The following is a 14153-nucleotide window of genomic DNA, read 5'->3' as shown; positions in this document are numbered from 1 at the left end:
CCTCCCCCCACCTCGGTCCTTGACTGCCGCCGCCAGACTCTCCTGGCTAAGCGCCTACCGTGTCACGTGCTGTCCACAGGCAGACGCCTTCTCACCAGAAAGGCAGGAGTGAGCACGGCTGTGGAGGCTTGGTCCTGTTCTAAAGTCCCCGCTCAGATACGCCAGTTCCCTTTTCCTGGGGAGAAGTGAGGATGTGGAAAAAGGCCAGGGCTCTTTCACGAAAGAGTGGCCCTCACGTGGAAACTTGCAGCAGAGAGAAAGAGTGTTACCCTGACAGTTGATGGAATGAATAGGCGAATCTGGATGATCAAAACTATTGAACAAACCCAAGCAGGTCGTATCTAGTTTCATGGAGCAGACTGAGTTCATTCCATTAAGACTGGTCCTGTTAGAATACCTCGGAATTCGTCCGGGTCAGCTTTGGAGCACCGCTGGCTGCCGTGTGCCTAGCAAATGACACATCCCTCTGCCTTCTCTTGCCTCCCTCTTCCTTATTCTGCATCCCTCAACTCAGGCATCTCCTCTGCCCAACTACCTTCATCTGTGTTAGAGGGCGCCTTCTCTTTTGCCCGCACGTGCACCTGTCGCCACTCGCACACTGTCCTGCAGCCGTGTGCAGACCTGTCTCCTGTCTCCCAGCGCCAGGGCAGCAGGGGCCCGGTCTTCCTCTCCGTGTGCACCTGGTCCGCTCTACGTCTCCCCGTCCTGTTTGTTGATGAATGAATGCATGCGTCCGTCCTCAGCCCCTTTTAGCTCACTATTAAGCCTTCGGTGTTCGGCAGCTGGAAGGAAGTAGGGGACATCAGGAAGGTGCTGGATCTCCACCCGTAATGGTGCTGTCTTCTGTTTCTAGGCTCGGGCCCACCCAGCTCAAGATCTTCACCTGTGAGTACTGCAACAAGGTCTTCAAGTTCAAGCACTCGCTGCAGGCCCACCTGCGGATCCACACCAACGAGAAGCCGTACAAGTGCTCCCAGTGCAGCTACGCCAGCGCCATCAAGGCCAACCTCAACGTGCACCTGCGCAAGCACACGGGCGAGAAGTTCGCCTGCGACTGCTGTTCCTTCACCTGCCTGAGCAAGGGCCACCTCAAGGTGCACGTGGAGCGGGTGCACAAGAAGATCAAGCAGCACTGCCGCTTCTGCAAGAAGAAGTACTCGGATGTCAAGAACCTCATCAAGCACATCCGCGACGCACACGACCCGCAGGACAAGAAGGTCCAGGAGGCCCTGGACGAGCTCTGCCTGATGACCAGGGAGGGCAAGCGGCAGCTGCTCTACGACTGCCACATCTGCGAGCGCAAGTTCAAGAACGAGCTGGACCGCGACCGCCACATGCTGGTGCACGGCGACAAGTGGCCCTTCGCCTGCGAGCTCTGCGGCCACGGGGCCACCAAGTACCAGGCGCTGGAGCTGCACGTCAGGAAGCACCCGTTCGTGTACGTCTGCGCCCTCTGCCTCAAGAAGTTCGTCAGTTCCATCCGCCTGCGCGCCCACATCAAGGAGGCGCACGGGGCCGCCCAGGAGACCCTGGTCTTCACCAGCTCCATCAACCAGAGCTTCTGCCTCCTGGGGCCCGGCGGGGACATCCAGCAGGAGGCCCTGGGCGGGCAGCTGCAGCTGGCGGAAGAGGAGTTTGTATTCCAGGGAGTGAACGCACCCAAGGAGGCGGCCGGCGCTGGGGACGCTCGTCCCGAGGAGGGGTCCGAGGCCCCAACAGAGGTGTCCGCCGCGCCTGTGTGCTCGGCCGCTGCCCAGGCAGACAGCGCCGCCCCAGCACCCTGTGAGCTGGCGGCCTCCGCGGTGTCCTCCGACCTTTGTCGGCACGCGGTGGTTTCCGATGAGTTCCTGTTAAAGAGTGATCCCTCCTCTGCCGAGGCTCTGGCTGCTCCGGAGAAGACCTTGCACACCCAGCAGGGAGGCTCCAGTCCAGCTCAGGGCCAGGACGTCGCACCACTGCTGTCCAAGGCCAAAGGCGCCGCAGCAAACCCGGAAGCCCAGGGCGCCAAGAGCCCCCCGGCTGAAGGGCAGCAAGTGGCTGCCCTCTCATCCGATGGCCCAGATCCCGGCAGGGGTCTCAGGGCAAACCCAGCCGAGGCCTCAGACCCTCCTCCGGGAGCTGGTGGGAGGGACGCGGCCCTGTGCAGGCCTGACTCTTGCACGCCCCTCCCCGAGCACCGGGCGGGCATCACTGCGTTCATGAAGATCCTGGACAGTTTACAGAAGAGGCGCATGAATACCGGCCTGTGCGAGAGGATCCGGAAGGTGTATGGCGACCTGGAGTGCGAATACTGTGGTAAGGGGGGCGCCGGGGCGCGAGGCTGGGGGCTGTCTTCCCAGCAGCCCCTCCCGTCCCCGCCTGGCTGTGGGTCACCTGGTGTTTGAGTTGAGCTCGTGTCTCTTTGCACAGAACGCCTTCTAAGTGAGCTAGCCGTCATTCGTAGATAGCGATGTGCACAGTGGTGCGTGCAGTTCAGCACGTGAAGCCTGTGAAGGCAGCCAGGATGGCGGACAGCTAACCGTGCTGGCTCCGTCAGGCGTGCAGGCGGACGCGTAGCCCACGGCCTCTGCCAGAACCTTAGCCAAGAAGCACCTTTCTTGTGGCACGTGACGTTTAAAGTCGAGCTTTAAGCTGTGGCCATGTCCTAGATGAGCAGAGAGATCACAGAAGTGGCTGCAGCTCTTTGTAGGGAGACCCCGAATGCAACCCTCCCAGCTTGCCGTGAAAGCGTGGCCTCTGGTCTCGTGGAGAGCTGGCAGGACAGGATGTAGATGGCCCAGGTGTCAGCAGAGTTTAGAGCCTCGTTGATTTCACGCGTGTGCATAAAGGTAGTTGGCACCGTAATTGGTCCTCGATAAACATCCGTTTCCTCCTCTCCCAGCTGTGACATCATGCAGAAGTAGTAGCACCCTTAATATTTGCCACCTGCCACCTTTGAAAAGTCATGTCCAGCCAGAGATGTGGTGCAAAGTGTGAAGGGTGACCCGGACAAGCATGAGAGGGAGAGAAATATAGTAGTTAAAAAATAATACTGATTAAAAGAAATCAACTTCAGGATAAAAGAAACTTCCTTGTTCTCATGTGAAAATATTTTTTTAGGCAAACTTTTTTGGTACCAAGTGCATTTTGACATGCATGTCCGCACCCACACCCGGGAACATCTGTATTATTGCTCCCAGTGTCATTATTCTTCCATCACCAAAAACTGCCTTAAACGCCATGTAATTCAGAAACACAGTAACATCTTGCTGAAGTGTCCCACTGACGGCTGTGACTACTCGACTCCAGATAAATATAAGCTGCAGGCACATCTTAAAGTTCACACAGAGCTGGTAAGTAGCGCGCCCGAGCGGCAGCCCCGTCTCCCCTGGGTGCTCCCTGCTTCCTCACAGTGATGCATACGGAGGCGCCCGTGCTCCCCGTGAGCCCAGTGTGTGCGCATCTTCCCTGGAAAATGGGGAGGTCCTTCTCACGAAGCAGGCCCTCCACTTTACAAAGGCCTCCATCCCAGGGGTCACAGGGACAGCCTCACATATGCTGGAAAAAAGATTACATTGAATAAATTTGCTTTTCTATGCAGACTTTTAAGCATCGGAGAAAGTCTGCAGAATAGGAGTAAAGCAAGGGTTTCTTAAATGACGTTTTAAAGAACCCTTAATAACAGGGATGATAATGAGAATAGCCGCCACTAAAAGCTGTTGAGAGAGTGAGTTAGATGATGCCTGTCCAGTGCTAAGTACGGTGTTCGGGTCATAGTGAGAGCACAGTAAACCTGATGACCACTGTTGTCGTATTACTGTGCTGTTTCTTGGAAAGTCTATGGAAGAATGTCTGTAAAGCACTTAAAAAAAAGTGATATGTTAATTCAAGGTGCTGTTAATATTCATGGTGGCAAAATGTGTTTAATTCTCTGGTGGGTGTTGAACATGTGACACGAGTGAATGTTTATTTTAGCAAATGCTACTCTAACTTGAGAGGCTGACACCTGAGAGTGATTTGAGACTCTCCAAGTTATAAAGGAGGCGCACCTGGCCCCAAGGTGTGGTTCTGCTTTAACTGCATTCCTTTCTAGGCCACAGACTGCGCACCATGAGGCTTCAGAAACTTGATGCGCCGCCTCCGTTTTCTGGCCTAAAAATCACTAACGCTCCAGCAGTTTGTTACCAAGGGTGAAGTCAGGGTGTTTTGGGTTTCGTGGGTAGGTAAGAGCCTGCGCTTTGGGGTTGGATACCTGGATTCAGGTGTCGTCTCCAGTATCTGCACAGGCTGTGTGGTGCTGGACAAGTCACTTGTCCTTTCTGAGGCTTGGTAGCCTTCTATATAAAATGTATATTAAACAGTATATCAGCTTTGTACACACACACACACACACACACACACGTATATATACACACATATGCACACACATCCACCCATGCAGTCTACACATGTGTACACACGTACCTCACACACACACCCCTGAACACATAACGCACATGTATGCATGTGTATGTCTTTGTGTATGGGTCTCCTGGGTTATTGGGAGGTTAAAACGGAGTGCTCTAGGTAAAGAACCTGGCTCAGAGCTTGTGCAGGTGACTGCGTGGCAGCTGCTGTACGTCACTTGGTACCTCTTAGTTCCCGTTCTCCTCTCTCTCTCTCTCTCTCTCTCTCTCTGCGTGTGGGGCATGAAAGGTGTGCTACTCCTGTTTACTCACAGGCAGCACACGCATTTACCTGGGGCGTCGAATGACTACGCGCTCTCCCTGAGGCAGGCGGACTGTGTTGCCGATGTGGGAAGAGAGCATTCTTTGTGAAAAGAGGTTCCAGTGTTTTGAGCTTAGACCATATTTGTCTTTAGAGCCTGTCAGTTATGTCTGTGATGAAGCCACAGGCACCAAGGGGATGGTGACACGGTGGAAAGACCTCCCATTGTCTGTCATCACTTATTTCTCCTCTCTGAGTTCCTAGGCAACGACCCATCTACTTTCTGTCTCCGTGGATCTGCCCATTCTGGACGCTTCGTGTAAAAGGAGTCATAAGAGATATATATATATATATGCAATAATGGTGTGCATACCGCACCCCACTTTCTCAGGGTGGTGGTGAGGCTCCAAGGAGAGAGCACAAACGAGCTTTGTGATGTGAAGGTGCCTAAGGACGCTGGTCAAGCGTGGGGAGGCGTCTCTCCGGCAGGGAGCCCGGTGCCATTCTGACCTGGGTCCAGTCCCCATGTCCGTGTGGGCCTTGGTTTCCTTGCCTGTGACCCAGAGAGATGGGGCCAGGTGCGCTGAAAGTCTGGTTGGGCTCTCACATTCCATCCAACACTTACCTCTTTGCAACACAGATTCCCATGTGGTGAAAAAACTAAGGAAATTTAAAGTAGAATGCATCCCCCTCTGTCCCTCCCAAAATGAGCCTATAGTCATGTCCATTCTGGTTGCACTAGGACTCCAGGATAATTTGGCTGAGTGCCCGTTTCTGTGACTCTCAACAACCGTTTCTTAGCTAAAGATACACCTAATGACTGGAAGGTGTGTGTACATTTAATGTAGCTTCTTCCCATCACCTCCTCCCTCCCATTAGTAGCCAGATGGCGTGACTTGGAGTCAAGGATGTGTTGGCATCAAGGAAACGTGGGGACCTGGTCAAAGGAGTTAGTCAATGACCAGAGCAAACCCATTTTATTTACAGCACTATGCAAACTTTGTGAAAGGGAGACTTGAGAAAACATGGTTTCTGTACAATAAAAGGCAGGCTTTGGGTTCTAGCATGTTAGAGTTAAGACCCCATATCCACCTCTGTGATCCTGGGCAAATTGCTTAGCTTCCCTAAGCCTCAGTTTTCTCATCTGTAAAATGGAGATATGGAACGCTCTCCGACCTCTCAGGATTGTGAGGATTAAACTAGAAATTAAGTATAGAACAGCCCGGTCGGTGGTTTTTCAGCCCCCAGGTCATGATCCATTATAGGTTTGTGTAATTAGTGGATTACAACCAGTTTATCTTAAAAATGAAATGGAATAGAATGAAATAGAAATGATCAGCACTATTTACCCATGACAAGGTAATAGGTATTGTTTTCTGAGACCTTTTGTCCTGTGTTTCAGTGTGTTTATATGCCACTGTGTGTGCAAGTATGTTCTGGGTGGTGATGTCAAATGGGTGACCTCCTGTGTAGGTCCCATTAAATAACTTTGTAAGTCACTGACCCTGATGATGTAAGTTATGACATCCTGAATCAGAATTACTTGGGGGTACACGTTATGAATGAGATTCCTGGCTCAGACCTCCACCATAATTTGGGGGGGCGGACCTGGGAACCTGTTGTTTAAATAAGTTCGCCCTGATACAGACATTTGACATAGCAGGAAGTCGAGCTTGTGGTGTATGTTCAGGATATGTCAGTCTGTCCCCTTTGTCTCTGGCTCGTGTCCCTTCTCAGAAGATCTCTCAGGCACCCAACGCTCAGGGCACTGTAGCAGTTACAAGTCCACACTTGGGAAGAGTGGGCACATTTTGGTGTTCAGACTCCACCATCTGCAAGTGGTGTGGCTTCACTGCCTAACCTCTCTGACCTCTTGTCTGTAAAGTGGGGTGGCAGTCCCCGCCTCCGGGGTTGCTGTGGGAAGTTAGTGAGATAACGATTGTGAGGGACCCAGCACAGGTCCAGGCATGGCGGGGAGGCCGGACTACACCAGCTCCTCCTTTTTAGTAGTGGTGGCAGGAGGAGGGAGGAGGAATAGTAACAGCGGTGGTGGTGCTTCCATCCAGGGTGAGGTGACCTTTCAACAAATGTTTAAAATTAATGCCTGTCTTCGAGAAGTGTGTAGACTGTATTTGGCTATAAAGGTAAATGTATTTATGAAATCTTACGTGTCCTTGCTGGAAGTAAACTAAAATAATATATTGCCAACACAGAGAAGTAGATGGAGCGACCTCCAATATCTTTCTGGAAATAAATGGGTCTGTCTATAGTTTTTTTTTTAAAGTAGAGTAAAATGTTATTCAACTAAAGCAATTGGACAAAAGGTTTTTCCTTTCTAAGAGCTGCAAGAGTACGGTCTTTTCTTACGTGGTCGCAGACTGCCTGTTTCTGTGCTGCCCTGTTTGAGCATCTGTCCGAGTGCTGGGGACCTCTGGCAAGCGGAGTTTCCTGGGTCTAAAACAGCTGCCTGTTAGCAAGCCCGAGGGCCGGAAGTGAGGGGCACGGCCTGCAAAGCAGAGCCGCGCTCAGCCGTGCTCAGTGGACAGGAAGAGCCTGGAGTTGAAATCCCACATGGAGCACGTTTCTGGCTCTTGTCTAACTTGTTAAATGAGCCACGATGGAAGTGTCAGTTTTCCTGTCTGTCACACCTTCTCTATGTCCCACGATGATTAGTGGCCTCTGTGTGCTGGCAGTTCTCACCAGTTTATGAGCCCCTTGAGGGCAGGGCCAGAGTCTCCCACCTTTGTCCCCAGTGCTATGTCCGGCACAACACAGGGGCCCCAGAAGGTTTGAGGAATAAATGAGTGAGTCCGTGGCCTTTTTATTCCTGAGAAATTGTTCAGAGTGGAATCTCCCACCTTATTTTTTTAACCTGATGTCAGATACTTTATAGGTGTACTTATGTGATCGTTAATACACTTGGTGGCAGGGTGGAGGTAGATTTGATATTTTCCACCCACCGCTGGTTTCAGGCTTGAGAATTGCCCTGTGGCTTCGGGGGCCGAGGAACCTGCCACAGAGGCGTAGGCCAAGGCGGGGTTCATCCAGAGCTGCGAGCCGTGCTCGGAGCTTCAGCCCCGGAGCTGCTCCCGCCCCGCCTCCGCCCCACACCCCATGGCCACTGCCACCTGCTGCCACCTGCCTTCTTTCAAAGAGTCCTGTGTGGCTTTGAAGGCCATTTCCATCAGAGCAAACAAACTGCGAGGGCTGGGCTCTTTTACCGCCATTACGGCGCGGGGCGCTCTCTCCTCCTCTGCCGAGAACTCTTTTCACCACTGTGCTTTTTAAGTTTGCTGTGTCAGTTTGGGTTTTCATCTCCGGTTGGGAACTGAGGTTTCTGCAAAAGAAATAAATGAGTCCTTAGAGTGCACCCTTCTCCAACACCCTCTCTCACTGCCTGCATCCTTCCGACAGTCTTCAAAGGCATCAAGAAGTGAGGGACCCTGATAAGCTCTAAGATAAATTGCTTTCAGACTATCAGAGATTAAAAGAAAAAAAATCAAATAGCAAGGGCTCAGGAGAGATCAGTGTAAACTCCTTCAAAGCCCTTCTGAATGCCTCCATCAGCTCTGATGATGAGGACACTGGGGCAGCCAGGGGTGGCGACAGGCCTCCTCCAGGGTGTGTGCTGCCCGGGATGTCTTTCAAAAGGGCGTGAGAGCACCAGTTCCTGTGTGCAGGTGCCGGGAGTGATGGGGTGACCTGGAAGGTCAAGGGCATAGGAGGTCACTGATGAGAGTACATTGACAAGCCTGGACCCTGTGATGTAGCCTGGGTGGAAGTCAGTGGCATCAGCCACTGCAAAACTGGGCAGAAAGTACGGAGATTTCCCTGTGTACCCACTATCGCCACACGTGCACAGCCTCCTGCACTCTTGACATCCCATACCTTAGCGCTACCTTTGTTACAGTTGATAAACCTACGTTGACACGTGAGTAACACCCAGAGTCCATAGTTTACATTGGGGTCCACTCTTGGTGGGATCTGGACAAATGTTTACTGATGCATACCCCTCATTATAGTACCCCACAGCGTAGTTTCACTGCCCTGAAAATCCTCCTTGCTCTTCCTGTCCACCCCTCTCTCCCCACTACTCCCTGGCTACCACGGATCCCTTTACTGTCGCCATCATTTTGCTGTTTTCAGAATGTCTTATAGTTGGAATCATAATATGTAGCCTTTTCAGATTGGCTTTTTCTTCCTAGTCATATGCATTTAAGTTTCTTTCACATCTTTTCATGGCTTGATAGCTCATTTCTTCTTAGCACTGAATAACAGTCCATTGTTTGGTTGTACCACAATTTGTCCATTCATATACTGAAGGACATCTTGGTTGCTTCTAAGTTTTGGCAGTTATGAATAAAGCTGCTTCATCCGTGTGTAGGTTTTTGTGTGGACATAAGTTTTCAGTTCATTAGGATAGATACCAAGGAGTCCAATTGTTGGGTCATATGGTAAGAGTATTTCAGTTTTGAGACAAACTGCCTTCCAAAGTGGCTGCACCATTTTGCATCCCCACCAGCAACGAATGAGAGTTTCCATTGCCCCACATCCTCACCGGCACTTGGTGTTGTCAGTGTTCTAGATTTGGATCATTCTGTAGGTATGTAATGGTACCTTGTCGTTTTGAGTTGCATTTCTCTGATGACATATGATGTGGAACATCTCTTCATATGCTTACTTGCCATTTGTATATCCACTTTGGTAGGGTGTCTGTTCAGGTCTTTGGCCTATTTCATCAGATGTAACTTTTGAAAATATTTTCTCTCAGTCTGTGGCTTGTTTTTTCATTCTCTTGACAGTGTCTTTCACAGAGCAGAAATTTTTAATTTTAATGGAGTCTAGTTTATCAATTCTTTTCTTTTTCAAGGGTAATGCCTTCGGGGTTATATCTAAAAAATCATTACCATACTCCAGGTAATCCAGGTTTTCTCCTGTGTGTTCTAGGAATTCTATAGTTTTGTATTTTGCATTTAGATCTGTGATCCATTATTAGTTAATGTTTGTGGAAGGGTGTAAGGTTTTTGTCTAGGTTCATTTTTTTTCTTTTGCATGTGCCTGTCCAGTTTCAGCATCATTTGTTGAGATAACTATCTTTTTTTTTAAAATTAATTAATTATTTATTTTTGGCTGCGTTGGGTCTTCGTTGCTGTGTGTGGGCTTTCTCTAGTTGCGGCGAGCGGGGCCTGCTCTTCGTTGTGGTGTGCGGGTTTCTCGTTGCAGTGTCTTCTCTTGTTGCGGAGCATGGGCTCTAGGCACGCGGGCTCAGTAGTTGTGGTGCACGGGCTTAGTTGCTCTGTGGCATGTGGGATCTTCCCAGACCAGGACTCAAACCCGTGTCCCCTGCGTTGGCAGGTGGATTCTTAACCACTGTGCCGCCAGGGAAGCCTGAGATAACTATCTTTGATCCATTGTGCAGCATTTGCTCGTGTGTCAAAGATCCGTTGACTGTATTTAAGAGAGTCTATTTCTGGACTCTGTTCTGTTCCATTTGATCTATTTGTCTGTTATTTCACCAGTATCACATACTCTTCATCACTGTAGCTTTATAGAAAGTCTAGAAGTTGAGTAATGTCAGTCCTCCAACTTTGTTCTTCTCCTCCAGTATTTTTTGTTGGCTTCTGGGTCTTTTGCCTCTCCATATAAACTTTATAATCAGTTTGTCATTACCCACAAAATAACTTGCTGAGGTTTTGATTGAGATTGCATTGAATCTGTAGATCAAATTGGGAAGAACTGACGTCTGACAACAATGAGTCTTCCTATCCTTGAACCTGGAATAGCTCTCCATTTATTTAGTTCTTTGATTCCCTTTATCAGTTTTGAAGTTTTCCTCATATAGATCTTGTACATATTTTGTTAGATTTATACCTAAGCACTGAATTTTTTGTGTGCTAATGTAAATAGTATTGTGTTTTTAATTTCAAATTCCACTTGTTCATTTCTAGTATATAGGAAAGCAATTGACTTTTGTATATTAACCTTGTATCCTGTAACTTGCCATAATCGCTTGTTAGTTCCAGGAATGTTTTTGTCTGTTCTTTTAGAATTTCTACATAGGTGATTATGTCATCTGTAAACAAAGACAATTTTAATTTCTTCTTTCTCAATCTCTATATATTTTATTTCCTTTTCTTGTCTTATTGCATTAGCTAAGACTTCAGCTATGATGTTAAAACAGAGTGCTGGGAGGGGACATCCTTGCTTTGTTTCTAATCTTAGTGGGAAAGTCTCTGGTTTCTCACCAGTAAGTATAATGTTAGCTATAGGTTGTTCGTAGATATTCTTTATCAAGTTGAGGAACTTCCCCTCTATTCCTGCTTTACTGAGATTGCTTATCATGAATAGGTATTGGATTTTGCCAAATTATTTTTCTGCCTCTATTGATATTATCATGTGGTTTTTATTTCTTAGCCTGTTGATGTGATGGATTACATTAATTGATTTTAGAATGTTGAATCAACCTTGTACCTGGGATAAATCCCACTTGGTTGTGGTGTATAGTTCTTTTTAAACATTTTGGGTTTTATGTGCTAATATTTTGTTGAGAATATTTGCATCTATGTTCTTGAGAGATACTGGCTTGTAATTTTCTTCTCTTGGGGTGGGTTTGGGTATTTTCTCTCTCCCATGAAGACATGGTGTTCTCCCTCTTGCAGGTCTCTGTCTACATTTCCTCTTTTTAAAAAATTTTTTATTTTTCAATATCTTTATTGGAGTATAATTGCTTCACAATGGTGTGTTAGTTTCTGCTTTATAACAAAGTGAATCAGCTATACATATACATGTATCCCCATATCCCCTCCTTCTTGCGTCTCCCTCCCACCCTCCCTACCTCACCCCTCTAGGTGGTCACAAAGCACTGAGCTGATCTCCCTGTGCTATGCAGCTGCTTCCCACTAGCTATCTGTTTTACATTTGGTAGTATATATAAGTTCATGCCACTCAAGGACACTAGTCATATTGAATTAGGGCCTGCAAACTCATCTTAACTAATTACATCTGTAATGACCATATTTCCAAATAAGGTTATATTCTGAGGTACTGGGGGTTAGGACTTCAACACATGAATCTGTGGGGGCAGAATTTAACCCATAACACCCACCCTCTGAAGAACTGTCTTGTGAAATGGCATTACTCTGAGAGGAAAGGCGGATGAGCAATGGCGTGATCCTTCACAAAAGCTTCTTCCTAACTGAGAACGTGGCACTGCAGGCAGGTGGGTTGACGAGCCAGCAGATGCACAGAGCCTGGGTGGGCTTACCTGCAGCCTGGGTGGGACGTGGCCTTGGAGTGGTCGGAGCCTGGGGTGGGCGTCCGTACCCTCGGGTTCCGACGCTGCCTCTTTCTCGCAGACCTGGGGCTCTCTGCCCTTGGTCTTGGTTTCTTAATCTGTAAAAGTGTAATAATGCCTGTCCTTCAAGAGTGGTCACAAGTCTCAATAAGATAGCTTATTTGAACCCCTCACACACACCATGCCTTGAGCACTGGAGGGCAGAATACGTGTCGGGCTGTGGAGCAGCCCTGGTCTGCGTGGTAGACCTCGAGGCCGAGCCCCGCCCTCCCCTGGCCTGGCCACCTCCACAGGTCCGTTGTCTCTAAGGCCCGTCCCTCCCTCCTGAAATGCAGGTGAGGCCATTGCCCCACTGCCCTTGAGCTCCCCGGGCTGTGCGGGGCCAGCTGCGGGCTGCATGCCAGGCGCTGGGAAAGGCGCGCTGTGCATCTAGCTGTGACGGTGATGGTGGTGGTGGTGGTATTTTTCCACAGAGCCTGAGTTTTAAACGAGACAGTCCATTGATTATGCTCTCTTTCTGTTAAGGACAAAAGGAGTTATTCTTGTCCTGTGTGTGAAAAGTCTTTTTCAGAAGATCGACTGATTAAGTCACATATCAAGACCAACCATCCCGGTAAGGTTATGCATCTTAGAGTGGGAGATTGATTTTAAGATGCTTATGTTTATTTTAAGGCACAGCATTATATATAACTGTATTAAATGGAAATATAAGAGGCAATAAAGATATGAGTAAATTCAAGGGCAAGAATTAACTTTTTTTTAAAGCTCAGGAGTTTATATAATCATGTGCTTCATTTTATCCTTTCATCTGGTCTTCAGATACGTCTGCCCCAGTCTCATGATTCCCCCCACCTTTTGTAAAAAATTTTTCTTAGAGTATAGTTGATTTACAATGTTCTGTTAGTTTCAGGTGTACAGCAAAGTGAGTCATTTATACATATACATATGTCCATTCTTTTTTTTTTTTTTTAAGATTCTTTTCCCATATAGGCCATTACAGAGTATTGAGTAGAGCTCCCTGTGCTCCCTTCCCCTTTTAATAGTAACTGTGACTGCGTTTAGATGGGTCACTTACCCAGTGCAGACCCGACACATATTCTACTTCCTTGGCCCCCTTTGTAGGTTCCTGAACCAAGTGATGGTTTACAAGGGGTGTAGTGAGTTGGAGTGACCATCACCTTTGGTGTCCTCAAGCCCCAAACTCCCTGGGCATCGCATGCCTTGTCACTTTTGTTCTCACTGCCTGGGACCCTGCTCCTTGGTTCTGCCCAGTCAATTCCTGGGTATTCTCGACGGCCTCCCTCAGAGCCACCTTGGGGAGCCTTTGGTGCCCCCCCCCTCCATGTGGACCGTCACGGTGCACTCACCCCTGTACTCTAGGCACTGGTATTCTCCTGCTGCCCGAGAGCCTTGAGGCAGGGCCGCCGTCCTTAGCGGCTTGTTCCCAGACCCCCGGTGCCACGTCGCTCGGGGCCCGTTAGGGCAGATGTATGCTGTGTGTGCATAAATGGGGAACAGAGCAGCTAGGTCCGTGTCCCTTTTCTCTTTCTCTTACTTTGTGTCTGCTCCTCCTATTGGGGAACTGACCCACTGATTAAAGATGATACTGGAGAAAAATGAAGAAATAACGGAAGTGTGCTAACCCTCATGTTTCTTCTGGGATCGGGGAGCCTTGTGGCCTTCCTCCACGTGGGGACACGTGGGTTATGTGATTCTCTGACCGCCCAGTTCTGTCCTCCCCGTGTTAACCCGTGTCCTGTGTAACCTGTGTCCAGTGTGGGCCAGGGATACCCATTTAACCCCTTCAACTTTTGCTTATTATTTAAAATTTTTTACTATGTAAAATTTCAAATGGGTACAAAATACGCAGAATAATATAAAGAACAGCCAGGTACCCATAACTCGGCTTCCATAGTTGTCTACGTTTGGTCAAGCTGCTGGCAGAAACTGACCCCCACTTTTTTCCCTCAAATATTCTACGGTATATCCCAACATGATGTGATTTCCCCATAAAAAAGCTTCAGCCTGCATCTCCAACTAACAAGGACTTTTAAAAAACAGAGCTAACACATCACCATTAAAACAGTGTTAAAAGTAGTTTCTTATTATCAGTTAGTATGAGTCCATTTAAAGTTTCCTTAGTTGACACAGACTTCCTTTTTACAGTTGGTTT

The 14153-nt window shown here is 48.5% G+C and overlaps 1 protein-coding gene and 1 long non-coding RNA gene across 4 annotated transcripts in view; one reads left to right on the top strand and one right to left on the bottom strand.

Annotated features, from left to right (window-relative positions):
* The window catches only part of ZFAT (zinc finger and AT-hook domain containing), a 183895-nt gene that overhangs the window by 74102 nt on the left and 95640 nt on the right, over positions 1-14153 (top strand). For all 3 annotated transcript variants that reach the window (XR_012327433.1, XM_033842739.2, XM_033842738.2), the window contains exons 6-8: positions 854-2295; positions 3100-3332; positions 12506-12593. Coding sequence is in view for 2 of the 3 variants with exons in the window: in XM_033842739.2 (XP_033698630.1) it covers positions 854-2295; positions 3100-3332; positions 12506-12593 (1763 nt within the window). In the remaining variant the exon portion in view is untranslated. The remainder of the gene's footprint in view (positions 1-853; positions 2296-3099; positions 3333-12505; positions 12594-14153) is intronic.
* Positions 5614-13520, bottom strand: LOC117308629 (uncharacterized). Its single transcript, XR_004522743.2, has 3 exons — positions 13348-13520; positions 11951-12078; positions 5614-8023 (listed from the first exon to the last, which is right to left on the bottom strand). It is a non-coding gene; the product is annotated as an uncharacterized lncRNA (long non-coding RNA).

Source organism: Tursiops truncatus, chromosome 17 (assembly GCF_011762595.2).
Source record: "Tursiops truncatus isolate mTurTru1 chromosome 17, mTurTru1.mat.Y, whole genome shotgun sequence".
NCBI classification, from domain to species: domain Eukaryota; kingdom Metazoa; phylum Chordata; class Mammalia; order Artiodactyla; family Delphinidae; genus Tursiops; species Tursiops truncatus.
The sequence above is the reverse complement of the archived record's forward strand: the minus strand, read 5'-3'. Positions and strand labels throughout refer to the sequence as shown.